Here is a 23,640-nt window from a genome sequence, read left to right as displayed (position 1 = left end):
TATATTATTAAATATAATATAAATTAAAATAAACCACATCTTATAAAGATTGTGAATAAATAATGCGTTACCAATATTATATCCATTGATTTATTCAGGAAAATTCTTTTACAAAACACATTCGCAAACGTACATAGAAGCAGTCTCAAAAAATAGTGTTAGAATTTCAATTTTGAATCAGACTGTAGTATTCGGTCGACGGCCGAAGCTCTTTCTTTCAACAAGACTATCTGTTCTTCGCTCAGTACGTTTTCCTTTTTGTTGGAATTCTTCAGCAGGAAGTGGCTAATGAAAAGTCGCAGACTCTCTCGGAACAGATGCAACTTGGGCGACACGGCTATCCGCTGGAATACTTCCAAGATGGTTTGCGGCTCTTTGTGCAGCATCACACCCAACAGAATCTGTCGCATGAGTCTCAAAGTCGGCTTGGACAGTTCAGCGAATTGCACCACCTGAAACACATGATTTATTCATAATGCATTAAATTTCAACGGTGACTTTTCGAAGTCAACGTGTAAACGTACCTTTAGAATAGACAGGGGCAGACCCTTCTCGACGAATAGATGCGTGAGGAATTGTGCTAAATTAGATATCTGAAACATGCTACACGTGTCCAAATCCTTCAGCTTGTCCCAGACCGTGTATTGAATGGACATCTGAAAGAACAGAAAAGCTTAAACAACACGTGTATGTGAGTAAGTGTTCGCCCGTAATTTATTTAATTGATAATTATACAATGCGAATTATTATCGTTATAAGTGTTATTGTTCGCGTCATTTACAAAATTGTATGTAATGTTATCGTTTTAGATGTTAATGCGATTCGAATCGAACGAGTCTTCTAGTGTGTAACACGTTTTATTAGACGACTCGTCGCCGATTTGAATTGTTGCTGCGTACATATTATAATATAATGTAGATAGATATTTTAAATAATTCTTCACGTGATAGTACTTAATTTTAAATGGATCATGAAAGGAAAGTTCTATAAAGTGTGAGGGAATAATTTTAACAATCCATGACAGCGGGAAGTATTGCACTATTTAAAAATAAATTTACATTTAGAAAAGTTCCAAGTCTTTTATTTAAAACCAGCTGAACCCGGCATGCGTTGCAACGCCACAATAACGCATGCAATTCCCGTTCCCGTTTCCGTTCTCGTTCCCGTTCCCATTTGTCGGAAAAACGCAGGCAGCGAAGACGTTGGTCGCGACGCGAAAACATTTGAAATTTCCCTTTTTTTTTCACAATAATCTTCCCAAACATGCATACAAGAAATCTTGAAAGTTTCATCGTAATCGGTTCAGTGGTTTTGAGTTTGTGTTTCGTATTTTGAAATATTTACATAAATAAAATTTTAATATAAAATACGTAAGTTGTTGATACTATTAATTCATTTATGAAATGCGTATATATTTTATATTAATAATGGAAATTTATATTTTTTAGACGATAAAAGTTATTATCAACGTCATGTAATGGACAGCAAAACTTACAGTAATATTATTAAAGACCTTGCGTTGAATTATATTTTAATAATATTACATAGTTAAATAAGAAATAATTTAAAAAAATTAAGAATTTATTTTACGTCCTTACAATGTTACAACACATTGCACGAATGCGACAGTATGCTCGTAAGTCTCACGCTACATCGGATCGACTATAAAAGTATATTTATAAATAAAATCTATTGTAACATATTCTAAGTATGTTAAAACGTTGCCTGAGTCAAAATTACTTGTTGTTTATACTAAATTGCATTGATTAATAACTAGGCTTCGCTCGATATTTGAAATATATACCACTTAACCCTTTGAATGCTAACCAACGCCGATCGGCGTTTTGCCAACAAGTACATGAGCCTGAAATACGCCGATAGTCGTTATATTTTTGAGTATGTAAAAAATAAACAAGAATAATACCCGCTAAGCCTTTCCAGGTAGCATTGAAAAAAAAATGCATTGAACATGGATCGTGTAATCCGTGTCAATGTTTATAAAGACCGGATATTCACACCGGAATTTCTGAATTATAACCATAGCGGAATTTCCCGATGGAAACCTCTAACTGCTGAGTATTTCAGATTGTGGCTTAGTATTTAGATTGTGAGCATTACATTTCAAAAACAATGAAGAAGATGGAACTAGTTTTGAAAAAATACATCCATTAATAGACTTCTTTTGTTTACTTCATATTGTTGCAAGATATATCAGAGTCTAAACACACCTTTACAAAACTTGAAATCCTCGGCAGTAGTTATCTAGGGTTTGTTTGGATTAACTACAATTTTATACCTGCTTTCTATTGGATTTCTAAATATCTAATCTAGTTGGAAATGTTGGCGAAATTTTCAGCGTGGCGGGCTTTCAACAGAAAAGCCATCAGCACTCAAAGGGTTAAACATGGCTAATTTTAACATTAATTTGCTTTTTTTATTCAATTTATTTGAATCGATAAAAATTAATATTTAACGACAGCCAATCAGAGACGAATTTTATTACACACACAAGGGTCTTTGTTTTATATATATAAAATTAAATTTTGACTTAGGCAGCGCCTGTTATGTACATATGTATGTTCATATACATATTTACAGTCGAACTTATGTACTACGCTTCAACGCAAAATTTCAACTTCAAGATTTAATACTATGGTTGTCGCTGACTCATATTTGTATCACAACGGTTACTGGCTGCTGATTCATATATGATTCACGACTGCGCGAATATATTTTTCAGTCCGCTGATATATATTTGTATCACGTTTTCGTTTATGACGAAAACGTGATACAAAATTGTATCATCGACCACAAACGATTGACGCAAACGTGATACAAAAATATATCAGCGGACTGATACAGTTGGCGCAGTCGTAAATCATATATGTACCAGCGGCCACTAAGCGTTGTGCACCCAACATGATACAAATATGAGTCAACGGCCACCATCATGTTAATATTCAATCCAAATTCCTATCAAAATAAATAAAATGAAAACAAACCTGAAATTTCCTATCATAATCACAAAACCGTTGAGCTAATACAGAATAGTAAGGATTATATTTGCTTTCTTGCAAACAACACGCAAGCAACACATGTATGATTTCCCTTTCCTGCTGATGTTTCAATCCCAAATGTTGAAGCTTTTCAAATGCATCCACATAGTCCTGAAAAAATCATATTATAATACACAACCTTAAAAAAGTATGTGCATTAGCCGACTAATATTACCTCAGCTGACATTATAATGCAAAATATACTCCGTCGAAGGTCAGTATTAATGCGTTGCTTATCGGCCAGCTTCAACAAATGAGCCTGTTGCGAATCGACTTGTTTGTTTTTACCACCGCACTTTTCAGGCTTGAGATTGCTTTCCCATGCAGAACCGACGATCCACCACCTTCCACGCTCATCGGCTATAAACATCATAATCATATATTTGAATACACACACAATACACATTCAAAAGCATGCTACAATAATGTTATTACCTTTTAACAAATCGTCCAATTTAATATTCAACGGAATGACAGTGTTTCCTCTTCTTACAATAGTCTTCATAGACTTTTTCAATTCTTCAGAATACGACGGGTCATAATTCGGAATTTTATTCATATTATTATTTTTAATTGCGAGAAGCACATCCAATAAGAAATTCACTCGAGATCTACAAAAATATATAATTGAAGTCGTTCTATGTCTGTATAGTATTATTACGCATATATAAATACCCTGAAGAAGAATTTTTCAAATGTCCAGCCTTTTCTTGAGTGTTTTGAATGAAAAGTTTCAACGCAGATGGATCTTCCTTCCGTAAAACTCCACCTACGCTTCTAAGAATAACGAGTATACATTCAATACTCTTTTCTGACAAACTCTCCACAAATTTATTCAAAATATCGTACAATAAAGATGAGTGAAATATCTATAATCAAAAATGAATACAATTTTAATCAAATATACGTAAGTAAGAATTAGTTACATACGTATTATAATAATTCAAAACAAATTGAATTAACCTTAAAATTGTATAACTGAGACAACCCCAAGACTAGATTATCCAATTCTTTATTTTCAATGGTCTGCTGCGTTTTCAGCATGTCGTCAAACCTTTTTACAACCGTTTGTAAAAAGTGAGCTCCTACAAAACGTGTTCAATTTTAATATTGACTGTAAGGAGATATACATAATGTAGAATGAATATGCGATAAATACCGATTTCAGAGCCAACATTTGCGTGCAATATGGCAACGAGTACGGAATGTTCAATGACCATTCTGTCGGCTGAAGTCACCGGCTGAATGACAGCGGCCATCCACAAGGAGCAGAAAGCGTTATTCACGGAGTAGCGACTGTTAGAATTGTAAAGGGATTCCAACTGAGTACTAATCCAATGCATATTGCTACCAGCTACTTTATTCAAAAGACCTGAAAATATACAAACGAATCATGAATAATATAATATATGTATATAAAAACGGAAGTATGTATGTGGCGGACGCGTGGACAAGTATAGAGATTTCAAAAAAGCAAATTTTAGAATACCAGGAGTATGCGTTATGCATAGGGATGTGGCGTGACGACTTATCGTGTCGAGGAAATGCGGGGAAGTGGGGGGTGTGAAGCGTCTAATATGTGCTCCTGATATTGAGCTCCTGATTTGAAACGGGTGACACGTCAGCGTCAGATGCACTGCGCGGGAGGGTACACACATAACACATCCACGAAAACACACACACACACATTCATTCATCATTTTGAGCGGGTTGGATCAGCGAGCGTGTAATGCACGCACTCGGCGCCTATAAATTACCCTTCATTATATTTATATATAACACTAGTGTTGTACTCGATGAAATATCATCGCATGGGTGTTAGCATATTAAGTTATTACATAAAAAATAAATAAAAGTAATGTAACGGTCCTGTGTTCGATGCGAATGCAATCAAATTTTTTTTTCAAATGCCTTTAAAATATATTTATATTTAATTGTTTACTATAAAAAAATGGTAAACATTACCTCGCTATATATAAACAATATAAAACACCAATAGAAAAATTAATTAATTAAATAAATTTTCAATAGATGGCGGTTAACGCTCAGAAATTTAGCGCCATCTATTTGCCTAGAGAAAACAATGGTAGCAAACAGTATATATAGAAGTTTTTTTCTTTTGTTATTATATTGTATACGTATGGTTGGCAGTGGTATAGCTGTGACGTACATTTATATGTCGAATCGAAACGAAAATTATAGTACGGCGAGCGTTATCTCAGACAGACACACAGAATAGCGATATTATATATATGATGATATAACTTTATTTTAATTTGTGTATCAATTCCTTTCCGAAACCACTCGTTGATATTGTTGCGTAGGGGTGGGTGGAGGATCCAAGTAAAAGGCCAAAGTCGTTTCACAGCATTTATTGGTGATTAAGGAGATACACGCACTGTCAGTGCTCCGTCCAGAATGTCTTGATATCGCCCAAGTACCGCCTTATAACGGATAGGTCTCTCAGGGCATCTTCAACGTCCGGTTTGCTTGCCTATTGTTATGGTCACGTACTAGATGTCCCACGCTACCGCTGTGGGTTCTGAGAACTCTACTGGAATGCGACCCCGAGTTACCGCTACCCCCGCTAAGTGCATTCGGGGGAGATAATCCTCGAAACCAATTATAACGGTCACACAGTCTCTGGGATGCTACTCGGCCTAATCCGATTGCACTTACTCGGCCTAGTCCGAGTGTACGTAAAAATATCAACGAGCACAACACTAGTTAGATTATATTTTTGGTATTATTTATTGTTTTTTTTTTCAGGAAAATGGATAACTTACTTTTTATTTGCCGTTTCAGTTGAGTAATCTCAGCTGTTTCAACTTCGTTTTCTAATTTTCTCATATGGGGTGGTACATATTTTGATCCTGAAACTTGCACTTCTTGGTCCTGCAAAATAATTTAAAATTTTTAAATAAAAAATCATAATTAAAATAAAAATCAGTACAATTCATAATGTAATACTAACATTAATAATATTTCCATCCTTGTCTCTTTTTCTACCGTAGATATCTTCCCATGTTCCGTCGGGGTTAAGTTTCTTTCCCTCCTCATCATCACCTCCTAAATCGGATTGTGCACCAACAGACATCTCATCATCAGAAAATTCCGGATTTGAATCACCATCATCTTCTTCTGAATCTTCTTTAATTGTTTTGCTTTGTTTTTTATCAATTTTTGATTTTTTACTAGGTTTTACATAATTATCTGATTTGCAATTATTTTTTGCTGCCATTGAAACATCGTCGTCATCACTGAGATTCTTTCTTTTCTTTTTGATTTTCTTTTTTTTCTTATCAGTGCTTCCAGAATCTATTTTTTGGAAACAAAAAAGTTATTTACATATGTATAATATTATTTTATAACAAAATATATTTATGTATCAATATATGTACATTCATTTACTGGAAATATGGAGCAAAAGGAAAATTATTACTGGAAGTGAGAAGCTCTCAATCAACGAGTTCCTCGGACGGGGCTAATGGGCAAGGTAAGTAATCAAATGATAAATAAGTGGTTGTTATGCGGTGAAAATGTTAAATGGTTATTTAACGGCATTCAGTATTCAAACAAGTACCTGCATTAGAGGAGTTAATCGTTGTGTTTTTAGAAAACGGCAATTCAGATTCTGAATCGCTAATATTAGCAAGCAATTTATCTAACTGAGGACACCTATCGAAATCCTCTTCGACAGTCGGGTTCAGCTCTCTTCCGTACGTATTGATTATTTTCCCGTTAACAACTATCTGTTCGTTTTCACCGTCAGAATCGTCACCTGACGACACGAAACCATCAACGTGGCCACATTCCGACTCGTCAGATTCGTTCATGGACGGATCCATTTCACACTCCGACGAATCGTTCATGGAAGCATCTGACGAATCGTTCACGGAAGCTTCCGACATGTCGTCTACAGAACTATCGACGCATTTTTTCAACATTGACGGTACTTCAATACCCTTTTTATAAAGATCTAAATCTGACTCTGTCTCTTCGTAAATGGGAGTGAGATTGCCGGCTCTAAAAACACCATCCGGATATGACGAAGCACCTACAATAACGAAAATCATGAAACCAAACTACCTGGGACTTTCTTCGACTAATAGGCTAAAGAATATATCTACAGTCCAGTTCAAACTTGAACACATTACGATTTAAATTTCAAATTGAATGAAAATATTTACATATAAGACAGTATATATATATATAGCATGTATGTTAATATATTAAGCGTTTCCAAATTAAAAGATCAATTTATAAAAATACCATATATGTATGTATATGCATGTCATGCGAAGCCAGAGTCTGTAAGAACATTTTAACAGGCTAAGATGCAAAAATTAATGGTGAAAATAGCAAGCAATTACCTGAATACAACATTTCCAATTCTTCTTCGGTTAATTCGCCATCTTCCAAACTATCGTCGAGTTCACCTTCTTCATAATCCTCAAAGGCATCATCTAATAAAGTTAAAAATGATAAACAAACGTACACATACATGATTTAAATATACCATAAATATAAATTTAAAATCCATACCCTCCGATCCATCCTCTTCGTCCGATTTATTTTTATTTTTTAATGCTGTCTTTTTCATTTTCTTCTTAGCCACTGGTAACGGTTCTTCTTCATCCTCATTTGAATCATCTTCACTTTCATCGCCATTAATTTCTAATAATCGTTTAGCATTTGGTATGTTCTTTACTTTATATTTCCCATTTAGACCATTTACAATTTGGTCCTCTTCAGAATTGCCATCACTCATATCTGATTCTTCTTCATCGTCTTCTTCTTCGAAGGGTTCTTCATCGTCTTCTTCTTCAAAATCTTCTTCATCGTCCATACTTTCATAGTCCATACTAATATCGTTGGAAGTTTTTTCTTTATTCTTCTTTTTATCTTTTTTATTTGTTTGACCTGTAGCAATGGCAAGATCTTCTTCAAAATCAGATCCCGAATCAGAATCAGCGAGATGTTTTTCGGCTGCAATAGCAGCCGTCATTGTTTTAGGATCGCAAACTTCTAAAAGATCTATTGTTTATATAAGGATATCATATTGTTAGTGTTTACAACCTAAGTAAAAAAAATATTGCATAAAAAAATATATTTATGAAAAGGATACAACTCAATCCATCTGATGCAAAACTTTTTGGTATTGATCCAGCTTTATTCTTTTTGAATTTTAATTGTTTTTCTAATTTCTTGATGATTTTATCCTCATCCTCGTTAGCTTTTAAGAGTTGACTTTTCCTGTGTTCTTGCATGCCACTTTTCAACTTAATTTCTCGTTTTTTATCAGCTTCAATATCTTTGAACCTACTGCTATCAGATATATTTTTACCCTTCTGAACATGTAAAAAACGGAAAACATTAAAAAAAATATTATGCGAATAAGAATTTAAATAAAAGGTACAATAAAACGTACTTTTTTCATTCCATCGGTATTCTTCACAGTATTTACAACTTCATCATCCTCCAAATCTATTTCATTATTGGGGTATTTAACGAACTGACCCACTTGCTTCTTTTTACTTCTTTCGAAATATTCCTTTTTGTGTATTTTTTTGACATTTCGTTTTTCTTTTCGAATATCTTTCCTGGTCTTGGGAAGGTTATTTTTTTCTTTGCGAAAAGGTTTCTTTTTAGCATTTGACGAATTTCTCTTTGAAACTTTTCCCATGATGTCTTAAATGAAATACAATAAATAATTAGAGCAAATAAAGAATACATTTGAGGTTATACATTTGATTAATTAAATGGCAGCTCGACATAGAGATCATCAGATAAAATTTCAATTTTTTTTGAGAATATCTTACACTACTAAAGTACAGGAAATCCAAAAAATGAGAATCGCTTGATCGAGGTTATTTTGAATATAAGATTAAAGAGGACTAACGAAGGGCGATCATTTGGTATTATGTATAAGGAGATAATGTGCTTTAAAAAATGGATTCAGTCTAAATATTAAACATGTCAATTCGATTGGAAAATTTTAAATTTTGAGTATCTCACAACTACGGTATATCTCAGCTGTCAACGAAGCAGGCACATGTTGGGCAATAACACCGATTATATCAGCCATAGCTGCTTCGTTTTCCAATCAACATTCAAATAAAAAGCAAGGATTTCAAAAATTATATAAATAGGCCCAATAAACAAAACAGTATCCGTAGAATCACACAGATAAAAAAACTTGCAAAGATAAAAAAAGAGTAGAATTTTTACGAGGACATTTGGCGATTATCAACGCTACTTCCTCCACAAACTTTGTTCTAAAAATTACAAAAATTTATTGCAGTTTGATTGTACAGTTTTTGCTAGAATACGGTCACGGTCACGTTCGGTTTAGTTGTAATTGAATATTTTTAATGTAGTTTTTGTAGTTATTTTTAATCTCTTTGTGAATTGGCCAACGTCAAAAAGAAAAAAAATTGAGAGTGTGTGAATGATCACACACGATAAAAGTGCTAACATTAATGTTGTAAATGTAGAAAAATATTTAAATTTAACATATTTATATATTAAATTCTTGATTTGTCCGCTGAAAACTAACGAGTTGTTTTTTTCTTGAGGATTTTCTCCCCTCCCCCCAATTCTTTCCACGGACACATGCGAGCGACACATAAAACTGGTTGAGCGATTTTAGGGTGTGACCAGTTTTCTCGTTACCAGTTTTAGTGTGACGGGTGATCACGTGTGACCAATCTAGAGCGACCGGTTGTCCTGTGACTGGTTCACATATAATTAGTAGTCCGTTTACCGTGAAAAACACCCCCAGCTGTCTTATTTTTTCTTACACTCCTTACAACTAGTTTGTCCTTATTTCTAGTATGGGGGATGAACGTGTGGCGGCTCGCTTATACGACATGGTCGAGTATGGTTGCCTTCCTGCGAGTGGGAACCAACTCGGCTGGGTTCGGAGAGCCACTACTCACTCTGCCTTTAGCTGTCATATAATAAACACGTGCATTAACATGCCAGTCGTCTCATTCGTTCATCCCCCATAAACGAATGAGACGACTGGCAGGTTGAATGCACGTGTTTTATTTATGACAGATGAAGGCAGAGTGAGTAGCGCTCTCCGAACTTAACTCTCCGAACCCAGCCGAGTTGGTCCCCACTCGCAGGAAGGTAACCAAACTCGACCATGACGTATAGTGAGCCGCCACACTAGTATAAAAACTATGTCTATCTCTATTCTTTATTATATAATCATCAAAGTACTTAGGCAATAACTTATGATCTAACTTAAAAACAAAAGACAATGTTATTGCACAAATTTCGATCGCGGATACGGAATATCTGGCACTCAAGTTCTCGTTAGTACAATATTTCGCGTGGAGTTTTTGGGTGCCAGATGTTCCGTGATCGAGATTTTAGTGACGAGCGCGATATCGCTTTTTGCGGAATAATAATCGAACCAGAAATGACAAAAACATTGACATATTTGCGCGTATTTGCATTAAAAAGTAAATATTGAATGTTGGGGTAAATGGCCGTCAGTTGCGTAATTGCAGGGCACTTTTCACCATGCAAACGAGAAGAAGGGAGAAGGGTGGGGGGGATATTCAGTGTTGTGGCGACGAGTGGTAGGGCTTCTCGTTTTCGTTTGGTTTCGATTCGTCTCGTCTCGTCTCGTCTGCCGCGTGGTCAGTGGCTCTGCATCAGATCGCTGTAATGCTGTGTCGGGCCGCTCGTCTCTGTCTCGCCAGCCCCGCACCCAAACCCTCGTCCAGGCTCAGACACTTCTCGCAAAACTCGCCCCAGGTCAGCTTCACACCCCTCAAACCCCACACCCCACACCCCACACCCCACACGTCTCACTCCACGACTCCTCAGATCCGTGTCTGCACAATCTAAACGTGCTCCTCTTCCACTATTCTCATTGAAGACCTACCAAAGAGCCACATCTTATTCCTCGATGACGTTCTGAAGAAAAGTGGGCGTAACCTAACCTCATTTCATTGCTTTCATTCCATGCATGCAATGTATTTTAGGTTCAAATTTTTTTTTATTTTTTTATATATTATTTTCAATTGAACAAAATTCTAATTTAGATGCAGTTTTACGTAATGGACTTAAGCTTTTTGCGTACATTTTTTGTACGGTATAAAATCAAATGCAATGATAGTTGTCTACTTAATCAAAATTTTTGTAATGTTGCTTCTACATATGTACCTATATTGAATAACAAAAACAAAACGGAAGTGTGGACGTCTAAAATATACATATATACTCTTGCATCATATCAACATTTTTTTCATGACATTCCCAATTCTATATATTTAATACATTTTTGACATGTTTCTACATACGTACAAATGTATGAACAATTTACAAAAATTGTAATTTTACTGTTGTATAAATATTTATATGCATACATGTTAATCCCTTTGAGTGCTGACGTCTTTTCTGCTGAAAGCGCGCCACGCTGAAAATTTCGCCAACATTTCCAACTAGAGGTATTTAGAAATCCAATAGAAAGCGGGTATAAAAATTGTGTAATTAATCGAAACAAACCCTAGATAACTACCACCGAGGATTTCGAATTTTGTAAAGGTGTGTTTATACTCTCTAATATACCTTGCAACAATATAAAATAAACAAAATAAGTATTAACCCTTTGCCCGCGGCAATAAATATAGCGAACAAGTCCTATACGCGGATACCCTGTACCTTTTTCGCGAATTTGGCAATCGAGTTTTCGACCATAAATACAGATTTTAATATTTACTCATGTAACCAGATATGTTAATTAACACATAAAGTATTATTTTAAACAATAAAATACATAATATATCTCGTAGTTTTGGATTAATTGTCAAATAATCATTCTTCATAATTGTATGAAGACGTGACGTCACATAAACGAGGTTTCAGTATGGTTCCACAAAAAACTAATTTTTGACTGGTATATATTCATTTTAAGCAAATTGAATAGATGGCATTCAACTCTCAGTGATATATTCAACCAATTTTGAACCTTAAAACAGTTGAAATAGGCGCATATGAGGCTCAAAATCCCATGCAAAGTTCAGAAATTCTATGGAAGACAGCCGCGCTACAGACTTGTCGCCCAAAGCTTCTATAGAAGACGGCCACGGGCAAATAGTTCTTCTTCTTCACGTGCCATGTCCTCCTAGAACGTAGGCAACTAGATGTCCCATTCGTACTTTATCAATAGCTGCTCGGAATAGTGCTCGGGTGCTGAGGCCGTACCACTGCCGAAGATTCTTTAGCCATGATGTTTTCCGCCTGCCCCGACTGCGTTGGCCTACGATTTTCCCCTGGATTATAAGGCGCAGGAGATCGTATTTTTCATTTCGCATCACATGTCCGAAGTACTCCAATTTACGCCTTTTCACACTTTTGAGCACTTCGACATGTTTTCCCATCAGGGCAAGCACCTCGGCATTGGTACGACGCGCCATCCATGAGATTCTCAGCATCCTTCTGTATGTCCACATCTCAAATGCCTCTAGTTTCTTACATGTGGCATCCGTCAGGGTCCATGCTTCTGTTCCATACAGAAGGATGCTGAAAACGTAGCATCGTAGAAGTCTCAGTCGGAGTGCTATACTGAGATCACGTGTGGTTAGGACTTTTTTCAATTTCAAAAATGTAGCTATGGCAAATGATTAAACCAGTCTTTATAAACATTGACACGGATTACACGACCCATGTTTAATGCATTTTTTTTTTCAATGCTACCTGGAAAGGCTTAGCGGGTAGTATTCTTGTTTATTTTTTACATACTCAAAATGCCGATCGGCATTGGTCAGCATTCAATGAGTATATCCAAAGTTAGATTTTGCAGGTATTGTTTTATGCAATCCGTGTCTTCAACTCCTATATACTCGTATTTCCTTCATTTATTTAAATCATGAAATCTAACAAAAGTTTAACCTTACAAATTACTATTTTTAATCATTTATATATTTTTATTACAGAAAGGTTTGGTCCTCGGCGCATATACAGGCAAAGATGACAGTGTCAAACTCACCGAAACTGCTTCAAATTTCAATAAAAAAACCGAAGGAAAGCTTCTGCAACATTTGAGCTTGTAAGTTAATTTTTCGTTTCAAAATAAATGTATCAAATTATAAACTTGATTTGATGACGTGAATATTCTTTTATTGCTTTTTTTTTTTTTTGAATGAATTACTTCACATCTAAAAGCATTACTAAATCTCTTTGCTTTCATTTAATATCGAAATGTTATATTACCACAAATTTTAAAGATAAATTCCGTTCAGTTTATTTACCTGTTACAATTTTGTGTTTTGCCTGAGCACATTCGATAATGTTTTTCATACTAGTATATATTCAAGTTTGGTTTATAATTTTCTTTATATTTCCCCTGTATCATACGTGTATATATATATATTAATGTTCTATTTCCTCTTGTTGCATTCAATTTCTTTTTTTTTATTCAATTTAACTTTGTCTTTGAATTATTATAAATATTTGTACAGTACAATCGCGATCTAAGATATTTGAATCAACTTAAAAATCTTATACTGTGATTGCACTATAGTTAGATTTGTAGTTGCGTTAAAAAAAACAGTACAAAAGCTCACTGGCATTACTCATTACTGTTTCAGGTGATGCGACCAAGAAAACGTCTACTCTATTTGTGGATATATAATATTTGTCGTGTAAAAGGTTTCAATGACATTTATTAAACTCGATTGTTGAAGAAACTTGTGACTTAAAAAAAAAAAACAGAACCACCGTGAAGTTGTCTTCTATTTTTGTGGCAAAAAATAATAATTTATTTTGTAATTAAATCGTTAATGCTGTCTGTGGATTGCATATTGTGTACTATCAAAAAATTGGCATATTTATTTTGTGCATTGTTTACAATTTATGTGTGAAATGTTTTAAGAACGATTCTTTTATTGAATTTGTATTTTAAATATGTGTGATATACTTCCGAATTGATCAAATATGGCATCTAATCGGGATCATAGAAACCTTTCGCCATCTCATTCGGGAACAAACACTCTCCCTCGGGCGGCGAGATCGCGACCGGCCGTCTTAAACGGCATGGGCAGTTCAATCGAGGATAAAAACAACGACTTTCTGTGCCCGATCTGCTTCAATCTAATCGAAGAGGCGTACATTACGCGATGCGGTCACACGTTCTGCTATACTTGCATATGCAAGTCGATCGAAATCCACCGAAGGTGTCCCAAGTGTGGCTACGGCCTCGCTGGACAAGACCAAGTCTTTCCCAACTTTCTACTCAACGAGCTGATATCGAAATACAAGATGAAATTGAGCATCGAAAGTCTGGGACAGTCCGGCTCCGTCGCCGGCGATTCCATCAGTATGAATTCTTCAGACGGATTGCGAAGTTTCATCACGGCTGAATCTCAAAACTTGAGCATGCCAGACGTCGACGTCATGCTCGAAATTCTCACTCAACGGAAGCAATTGTTGGAAGCGGAATCGTGCGCCGCTCAAAACAGACTACTGTACGACTTTTTAAAACATTTGTATCAAATGAAAGAAGAGCAGAAGAATCAGCTCATACGAGAGGTCGGCCTGATCAAAAAGGACATGGAAGAAGTCGAAGGTATTCTCAAAGACGTGCAAAGTAAGTGTCCAACGCTTGAAGAAATCGTCAAGACCGACAGCTCAAACGCAAACGTCGTAGCTATCAGACAAGAAATCGTTGATTTGATCGACACAATAGACGCTAATATGCTTCACAGAACGGGCAGCATCGTAGATAGGTCGACCGAGTCTGGTGTAGAGTCATCCTTCGGCATCGGCCAGAAGGTAGATCACAGCACCCTGTCGGCCAAGAAACGAAGAATGCACGCACACTTTGACGATTTCGTGCAATGCTATTTCAACTGCCGTTCGAAAGACCTGTACTTCGGAGCCGATGAAGACTTTTCCAACCAAGACTCACTGCCGGATCAAACGGTCACCCAGGCAGATGGTGAAGGCTTGCTTAGTGAAAAACCGTCGTACGGAGATCAACAACTACCTCAAGTCAGCTCGTGTTCCGGCTTGGACATATTCAGAGAGAACCTAGTTAAATTTTCGCGCTTCAAAGGTCTCAGACCTCTAGCTACGTTGTCATACTCGAGTGATGTAATAAACTATTCCACTATAGTGTCGACAATCGAATTCGATAAAGACAATGAATTTTTCGCCATCGCCGGCGTCACTAAACGAATCAAAGTATTCGACTACAACTCGGTAGTGCGAGATATGGTCGATATTCATTATCCGTGCGTAGAAATGACTTCTAGTCACAAAATATCGTGCGTAAGTTGGAACACTTACCACAAAGGTATATTAGCTTCGAGCGATTACGAAGGCACTGTCACCGTTTGGGATGTGTCTACGGGTCAAAAGACGAAAACCTTCCAAGAACACGACAAACGGTGCTGGAGTGTTAACTTCAACGCTGTAGACGTTCGCTTGATAGCTTCGGGCTCGGATGATGCCCGTGTAAAACTGTGGTCTTTGAATGTGGACCATTCCATTGCAACATTGGAGGCCAAGTTCAATGTGTGCTGTGTCAGATTCAATCCGAAAAGCTCTTGCCATCTCGCATTCGGCTCGGCCGATCACTGCGTACACTATTACGATCTGAGAAACATGAAAGAGCCCTTGTCCATCTTCAAAGACCATCGGAAGGCCGTCTCGTACGTCACATTTTTGAATTCCGAGGATATTGTATCGGCGTCGACGGACAGTCAGTTGAAGATATGGAATATTAACTCACCGAGGTGCTTGCGGTCGTTCGTCGGTCATATAAACGAGAAGAACTTTGTAGGCCTGGCAACGAACGGAGACTATGTCGCTTGCGGATCGGAAAACAACGCTCTGTACGTGTATTATAAAGGGCTCACCAAGCAGCTGTTTAGTTTCAAATTTGAAACCGTACGCAGTTTCTTAGATCAGGATAAGAAAGACGACGAGCAGAACGAGTTTGTTTCGGCCGTGTGCTGGAGACAGAACACGAACGTCGTTGTCGCCGCTAACAGTCAAGGAACGATCAAAGTACTGGAACTTATATAGGTTATAAATGATTTGATCGATGACTCGTAACCATCTTGATTTGGAATTGGTGCTCTTATTAAATTAAAATAGTATTCGACGAACATATGTACATTTTAATCCGCTCTTGAATGTTTGTCCATATTGGAGATCTCAACATCCCCCTGTTCACAACAGTGACTTATCTTAAGGTATTGTGTACTGTAAAAAACAGTGCTGCATGACGAGTTTGTCTCCGTTTTCTTTACGTATATTTTTCTATACGATTTTTACTGAATATATTATATGTGTTACAGTAGAAGTGTATTTTCAGTTATAAGATATTCCAACTGGCGTATTAGGTCATTCATATTTGAATACAATTAAACGAATAAATTATATCTCTACATGATCAAATACACTTTCAACAATGTGCGCCAGTTGTAATATAACAGTTGAGTTTTGACAGCTCTGATCTGTTTTACGAATGCTTTAGAATTCAATAATGCGCTAATATTTGCTAGATATTACAAATAAAGGCAATGAATACCGTTTTGCGATAACTTTAAGAATGTGTTCAAAACAAAAATATGACTTTCCAACTCAATTTCCTAGTCGAGTGACGTTTTCACGATAACCTGACATCTTCATCTTACCTGGTACCAACTTATAGTTGAACTGTATTTTCAGTTGTAATATATTTTGACTGGTTAGAATGTAATTCGCTATATAAATCGACTTGCGTCCAGTAGCGGCTCATGAGAATTCATAGCGGGGGGGGGCTGCAAATTAATCAAGTTAATCAAACCGGTGGTCGAATGAAAACAAAAATAACATGCATATGTACTATACTGGGAGGTCTGCAGCCCGCATCACATGTGGACGAAAAAAATAACATGAATTTGTACTGTATTGGGAGGGCTGCAGCCCCGCAGCCCATATGGACGAGCCGCCACTGCTTGCGTCGATTAGACGGAATATATTCCAACTACTCAAGATATATTACAACTAGAAATACACTTCAACTATAACAGTAGTTGTTACCTGGTTAGAAGGAATATATTCCAACTGGGTCTACCTCACGGCACCGAAAGTGAAAAGGTCGAAAAAGCAAATATCGGAAGGCAATGATCTCAAATCGGTGCATGGGAAACGGTACTATGTATATATAATATATATGAGTGGCATGCGGTGAAATTATCTCTTTGTCATACAGCCTTGTTTAATGTGCGCGCGCAGGATACGGGAGGAAAAGCCTATTCCTCTTGTTCCTGTTGTATCCTGCTCGCGCAAATTAAGTGAGGATGTACGACAGGGGGAGAGAGAGTTTTACCGCACGCCACTGATATATATATACTAACTGTTTTTCATATGTATGCATGGTAAACGAATATTTTCGACTTTTTTACGTTCACCCATTCCAACTAGTTAAAATATATAACAACTGGAAGATACACTTCAACTGTACCATTTATAATATATACATATGTATGTACTTGATGATTTTCATTTTTGCGTAAAATCATTGTGAAGAGTTGCTTTAAGAAGTCTATATCGTGAAAGGAGTCCGTGTGCAATCCGATATGAACAAACTTCTTTCCGAATTAATAAGTCGTGTTAGAAGATTATACCTACGTATATATAATAAAAAAAAAACATTGTTTTGGATACTTTATATTACATACATATATTATATTAAAATGTAGCTCTACACATACCGCTTGAGTAAGCAAATATGCTACACGCATCATACGTATTGCGTTTTGAATACAGTATGTAGTATTTTTGTCGTAAATATAAACGATAGATCTATTGTCGTGCTTTTTTTTTAGTATTTCGATGTGTCGTTTAAGAATTCATTCCAAATTTGTACCTTTGAATTGTGTCATTTGATCCGATCGATATAAATAATTTCAGCATTTACACATACATGTACATATAAACTTTAAAGCGTTTTTAATAATGTTACCTCGTTATTATACAATGTCATCAAATGTATGTTATGTATATGCCGAGTATATATATATATATTTATAAATATTTTATGTCACCAAGGGATCATATTTTATGTGCCAAAATTATATTGATATATGTTAGAACCTGTATAGTGTATTCTTAAGGTGACTGCATCGTGAGCATATTTTGAAATATATATGGTTATACATATATTTTACTCGAAGAAGAAATTGTAATTGTGTAATGATGAATATTTTTGTTTAATATAATAATCTGCCCTACTTTGCCCTCTTTTGTAGTCAAATTTTATGATAGATTAATGTATTAATGTAAAATGACACATACATATAATATATAGTTTATCTGTTGAGGAATTCACTTCAATCTCTACATTATTATGTTTTTATGGAAGCAGTGGAATATTCTTGCGATCCTGTAGAATACAATATGTTCGAGATATTATTCATATGAAAACAGCTTTTCCTCAACCCTTTGGGTGCTGATGTCTTTTCTGTTGAAAACCTGCCACGCTGAAAATTTCGCCAACATTTCCAACTAGAATTATTTAGAAATCCAATAGAAAGCAGGTATAAAATTGTAGTTAATCCAAACAAACCCTAGATAACTACTGCCGAGGATTTCAAATTTTGTAAAGGTGTGTTTAGACTCTCTAATATATCTTGCAACCATATAAAATAAACAAAAAAGTCTATTAATGAATGTATTTTTCCAAAACTAGTTCCATATTCTTCATTGTTGTTAAAATGTAATGCTCACAATCTAAAATACTCAACAGTTAGAGATTTCCATCGAGAAATTCTGCTATGGTTATAAATTCGGAAGTTCTGGTGTAAACCAGTCTTTATAAACATTGATACGGATTACACAACCCTTGTTTAATGCATTTTTTTTTCAATGCTAACTGAAGAAGCTTAGTGGGTGGTATTCTTGTTTATTTTTTACATACTCAAAATACAACGCGCATCGGCGTATTTTTAGCTTAGGGACTTGTTGGCAAAACGCCGATCGGCGTTGGTCATCGTTCATTCAAAGGGTTGAAGCTATCCAGGTTGAGAAGCCGATTTAATATCGAATTTTTAACTACATATATTTCCATTCGTAATATATGTATGTAGATGGGTTTGAAAAGTTTCAAATATATTCCTAACCGTAACATGTGATGTAAATGAAATTGTATTTTAGATTTATTTATTATTGAAACGTGTGCTACACTTTTAGTATTATATAAGAAGAATCCAGTAAATGAATTTTCACGTTTGTGGAAATATAATTTTTTATATAAAGAATTAGTTTGTTGAAATATGTATATGTAGCTCTCCTGACAATCAAAAAGAAAAATATTTATATTGTAATATCATTGTGAATGCTTTCATATAAAATTTTGCATTTTATGCACGACATTTGAAACATGTTAAATTATAGCGCACACACAAACAAACGTAAAGCAATATATTTTAGATTGATTTTATTAGCGTCATTTTAATGTATTTCGAGTCCTGAACGGATTGACAAACCATTGATAAAAATTGAACAATTTTATCCTAATATAGAATATAATGTTTTACAAGATATTCGTATTGATGTATAGTGAATAAATCCACAAATTGATTTGTATTAGAAATGAACGCTGTTCAATTTCCTAGACTTTTTCATTTGTTTACATGTTTTAAATGTTATCAATTGTAGTGAATATAGAGAAATTTTTAAATGAAGTTAAACATTGAAAGGAATAAAATTGTATGAAAATATTATATTATAAATATTTTCCGAGTTATCGTATATATATATATATATTTGTCTCTGTGTATAATAGATATGTTTGTATGTATTATATTTATATTTGTATGTATTAACGTATACACAACTATACGTATGTACATTGTATATTGAAATTGTAAAATAAAATAAAGACTTAAATAAATGTATGTCATTTATTATTAGATGTTTTCACACCATATATTATATTTTGTACGACCGTAACATGATGTATGGAGTATAGATCATGACCGAGTCTTGTCCTTTCAGCGGTTCCCCTTTGAAAAACGGAAATGCTAGAGTGTTCTGGGGCTTGAGCAATGAATTCCCAGCTGTGGCACTTGTTGGACTCGGTTCAACCGATGCCGCTTACGATCCCATCGAGGAAATCGATGAAGCCCGTGAAAATATAAGAATTGCAGCTGGAGGTATGGTTAAAATGACAATATCGCACATGGCGATTGTGTACATATCACGAAAATTTCGAATACAGAATATCTGGGACCCGAAAATCCCACCCATCGATAGTTATCCACGCTAACGAGAATTTGAGTGATAGATATTACATATTCGCAATTGTCGTGGGAGCGATCGCTATGTGCGGAATAATCCGTTTACCAGTTATAATAAAATAAAATAGTGTTGACAATTTCTCAGCTGCTCTTAAAATACTCAATGAACACAAAAACATTTTTCAGTCGGTTGTAAAGCGCTTCATTCAGCTGGAATTTCTCACATCACTGTTGAAGAATTAGGAGGCGCTCAACAAGCTGCTGAAGGATCGACTTTATCTTTATACTCGTATCAAGAAAATAAATTAGTCAAAAATCGAAAGAAAATACCAGAATTAGTATTATATGCGGAAAATAAATGTAAATATACTTTTTTATAATTGTAATAAATATGAAGAGTATATTTGAGGGTAATTTTGTGCATTTGTAGCGTCTGCTCAAGAATGGAATACTGGTGTCACTGCAGCCAAGTCGCAAAATTTTGCCAGAGATCTAATGGAAACACCTGCCAATCTTATGACTCCGACTATTTTCGCCGAGACTGTAGCAAACGAACTCGAAAAACTCAATGTTAAAATCACAATTAGGTAATTTTTGACCTGTAATGTAGGAGCATTCAGTGAAGACTAACAATATGTATATAAATATAAAGTATGGAATTCACATTGATCAACTAAACATGATAATGCTTCATTGCAGAGATCAAAAATGGGCTGAAGACAAGAAAATGTTTTCATTCTTATCTGTGGCCAGAGGATCTGATGAGCCGCCGAAATTCTTAGAAATTGCCTATAAAAGCCCAGATTTCAAAGGTATATCTTTTACATTGAGATGAAAGTGTGTGATCATCTTCGCTTCCAATGAATTAACTCTAATCCAATTTTTCTCGTAACTTACTGCATCTTCTATTATTATTTTGACTATTTCAGGAGATAAACCAGTCGTATTGGTTGGCAAAGGTGTTACATTTGACACGGGAGGCATTAGTATAAAACCTTCTGCTGGTATGGCAAGTATGAGGGGAGACATGGGAGGTGCCGCTTGTGTGGTTGCAACATTCAGAGCAGCAGCTGCTTTAAATCTACCTGTGAATTTAGTTGGTCTGTATTTATGTATATTCAACTCGTATGGGTCATCAATAGTTTCAAATTTTTAATATGTTTCCCCAGGTTTAATACCATTAACTGAAAATATGCCTGGCGGCAGAGCGACCAAACCCGGTGATGTTTTTGTTGCCATGAACGGAAAGAGTGTTTTGGTCGATAATACTGATGCTGAAGGGAGATTGATTCTTGCCGATGCTCTGTGCTATTCTCAAACGTAATATATTTGCTTTGTATGGTTTTTCAATTATGGCAAATATGATCACATACGTATATATGTATATTTACTTTTGTTTAGATTTGATCCGGCTTGGGTTGTTGATTTAGCCACTTTGACCGGTGCTATAAGAGTATCGCTAGGATGTGCTGCTGCCGGAGTTTTCACTAAACATTCAGTGTTGTGGAATGCTGCACAGGCTGCGGCTGTCCGATCTGGAGACCGACTGTGGCGGATGCCTCTTTGGAGATATCATACAAAGCGTGTCACAGGTATTTAGATTAAACACAAGTTATAATCTTGTCAAATTCAAAGAATGCGTTTTAATATGTGTATTTCTAGATTATACGAATGTCGATGTCCACAATGTCGGTAAAGGCAAGGGTGGGGGATCGTGCACGGCGGCTGCCTTTTTAGCTGAGTTTGCTCCGGCTTCCGTTCCATGGATGCATATAGACATTGCTGGTGTCATGGAAGATTCTGATGATCAACCATATATCGATAAAGGTAAAAATGTCTTCTTTAGTATGTCAATTATTTACATAGACAAAGATACTAATGTGTACTTTGCTACTTTTAGGTATGACCGGAAGACCAACTAGAACTTTAGTTGAATTAATACAAACCAAAGGGATTTGAAGATTTTATGCATAGTTTTAATTGTTACTAAAAAGCTTTAATATTGTGTTATCAAATGCATTTATATTAAATGTAGGAAATTATAAATACTATTTTCTTTTATTTATTAAATTGACCCCTTCCCATTATATTATTTCATTTGTAAAATGTATACATTATTTTCATATACAATTTCCTAATAGTACACTGCAAAGCGAAGCACAAGACTAGCATAAAATATAAATTATGATATTGTTATGTCTGAATAAGTAGACAAGTCTCTCGATCTGTGTGTCCAGATATGGGATAATAGACACGTTAGATTCAACACTCGGTCGAGTGACTATCCTGTGCGGATTTCCCAAGTCAGACGTATAAATGCTGTGAAGCGACTTTGGCCTTTCATTTGGATCGGAATCCACCCCTATGCTACAAAAAATCATTGATCGAAATAGGAAAATAGATTTAGTATTTCTTTCCACGTACAACTCTTCTTCAGTAAGATGCAGCAAAAAAAATGCGTTTTTGTCAATAGATAAATTTATGAGGGGTATCCTTGCAAATTGTGGGTTCAAATGGATCATTTTTTTCTATACCTAAGTATGTTTTTAATTTTCGAAATCAAAAAAATAAATAAAAACAGTTATTTTTGTCATCTTCTACATAATTTTCAAACAAAAAAGAGAATACGGCCATCTTTATGTTTATACATGAAAACAATGTATAAAGGTTTGTGATTAACAATAAGTTTCATTTTTTTTGAAGAGACTCTTATAATTTTTTAATAGTTCGTCATTGATTTCATCGATTCGGTGATTATTCTACACAAAGCGATCTCGATCATGGGACACCTGGCACCAAAAAATTCCATCCATCGAGAAATACTCATATTCACGAAAATCATGAATACTCAATATTCCGTATTCATGATTTTCGTGGCAACGATTGTCGTGTGCGTGATCGCAATGTGCGAAATAGTCCGTTTACCATGAGGACAACGCCTTCGTGGATGATTTTTTATTAGCCTGATTTGAGGATCACCATTAAATATGTTGAATTTTTGGCAGACTATTCACTTGGTAAACGGATTATTCCGCAAAAAGCAATCTCGCGATAATCACTAAAATCTCTGACACTCGAGTTCTCGTTAGTACTATGGTGGGCGTATGGAGTGAAACGACGGAATCGTTAAGGCACGACTGTTTAATATGATGGGCGGGAAGAAAGTAAAGTAACAACAGACCAACATGGCCGAGTTGGTTCGCAGGATGGTGACCGAAACTCGACTATGTCGTAGAGCCGCCACAGTACTATAGGGCGGGTGATACGTTTCGACCGTTTCCCGGCCTATGAAAACTCAGTTGAGTTTTGAAGAGGATCTTTATTGCTCGATT

General features: G+C 35.6%; 3 protein-coding genes across 6 annotated transcripts; 2 read left to right on the top strand and 1 right to left on the bottom strand.

The window, feature by feature from the left end:
- Window positions 1-45: 45 nt before the first annotated feature.
- LOC143914463 (nucleolar MIF4G domain-containing protein 1 homolog) lies at window positions 46-9,142 on the bottom strand. Of its 4 annotated transcripts, none has more exons than XM_077434685.1 (16): window positions 9,075-9,142; window positions 8,488-8,747; window positions 8,185-8,407; window positions 7,602-8,093; window positions 7,430-7,522; window positions 6,640-7,113; window positions 6,031-6,374; window positions 5,843-5,951; window positions 4,216-4,428; window positions 4,020-4,141; window positions 3,732-3,925; window positions 3,492-3,667; window positions 3,232-3,416; window positions 3,003-3,167; window positions 525-656; window positions 48-452 (listed from the first exon to the last, which is right to left on the bottom strand). In XM_077434685.1, exons 2-16 carry the CDS (start codon window positions 8,740-8,742, stop codon window positions 159-161), a joined length of 3,471 nt encoding a protein of 1,156 aa, XP_077290811.1. In that variant the 5' UTR covers window positions 8,743-8,747; window positions 9,075-9,142; the 3' UTR covers window positions 48-158. The 4 variants fall into 4 exon arrangements, with proteins under 4 accessions (XP_077290813.1, XP_077290814.1, XP_077290811.1 ...); XM_077434686.1 differs by having other exon boundaries at window positions 8,879-9,124; XM_077434687.1 differs by lacking the exon at window positions 6,640-7,113 and having other exon boundaries at window positions 46-452.
- A 1,298-nt stretch (window positions 9,143-10,440) lies between these two features.
- On the top strand, window positions 10,441-22,359 carry LOC143914469 (cytosol aminopeptidase-like). Its single transcript, XM_077434697.1, has 11 exons — window positions 10,441-10,829; window positions 13,013-13,125; window positions 20,067-20,224; window positions 20,495-20,668; window positions 20,739-20,895; window positions 21,008-21,120; window positions 21,238-21,408; window positions 21,478-21,628; window positions 21,710-21,900; window positions 21,971-22,135; window positions 22,209-22,359. Exons 1-11 carry the CDS (start codon window positions 10,740-10,742, stop codon window positions 22,265-22,267), a joined length of 1,542 nt encoding a protein of 513 aa, XP_077290823.1. The 5' UTR covers window positions 10,441-10,739; the 3' UTR covers window positions 22,268-22,359.
- Window positions 13,808-17,701, top strand: LOC143914468 (E3 ubiquitin-protein ligase COP1-like). Its single transcript, XM_077434696.1, has one exon. The coding sequence runs from the start codon at window positions 14,013-14,015 to the stop codon at window positions 16,104-16,106; it is 2,094 nt and encodes a 697-aa protein (XP_077290822.1). The 5' UTR covers window positions 13,808-14,012; the 3' UTR covers window positions 16,107-17,701.
- Window positions 22,360-23,640: the final 1,281 nt, after the last annotated feature.

The sequence above is a fragment of the Arctopsyche grandis genome, chromosome 7 (assembly GCF_051622035.1).
Source record: "Arctopsyche grandis isolate Sample6627 chromosome 7, ASM5162203v2, whole genome shotgun sequence".
Lineage (NCBI taxonomy): Eukaryota > Metazoa > Arthropoda > Insecta > Trichoptera > Hydropsychidae > Arctopsyche > Arctopsyche grandis.
Note: the sequence above shows the minus strand (reverse complement) of the source record. Positions and strands in the feature narration are given on the sequence as shown.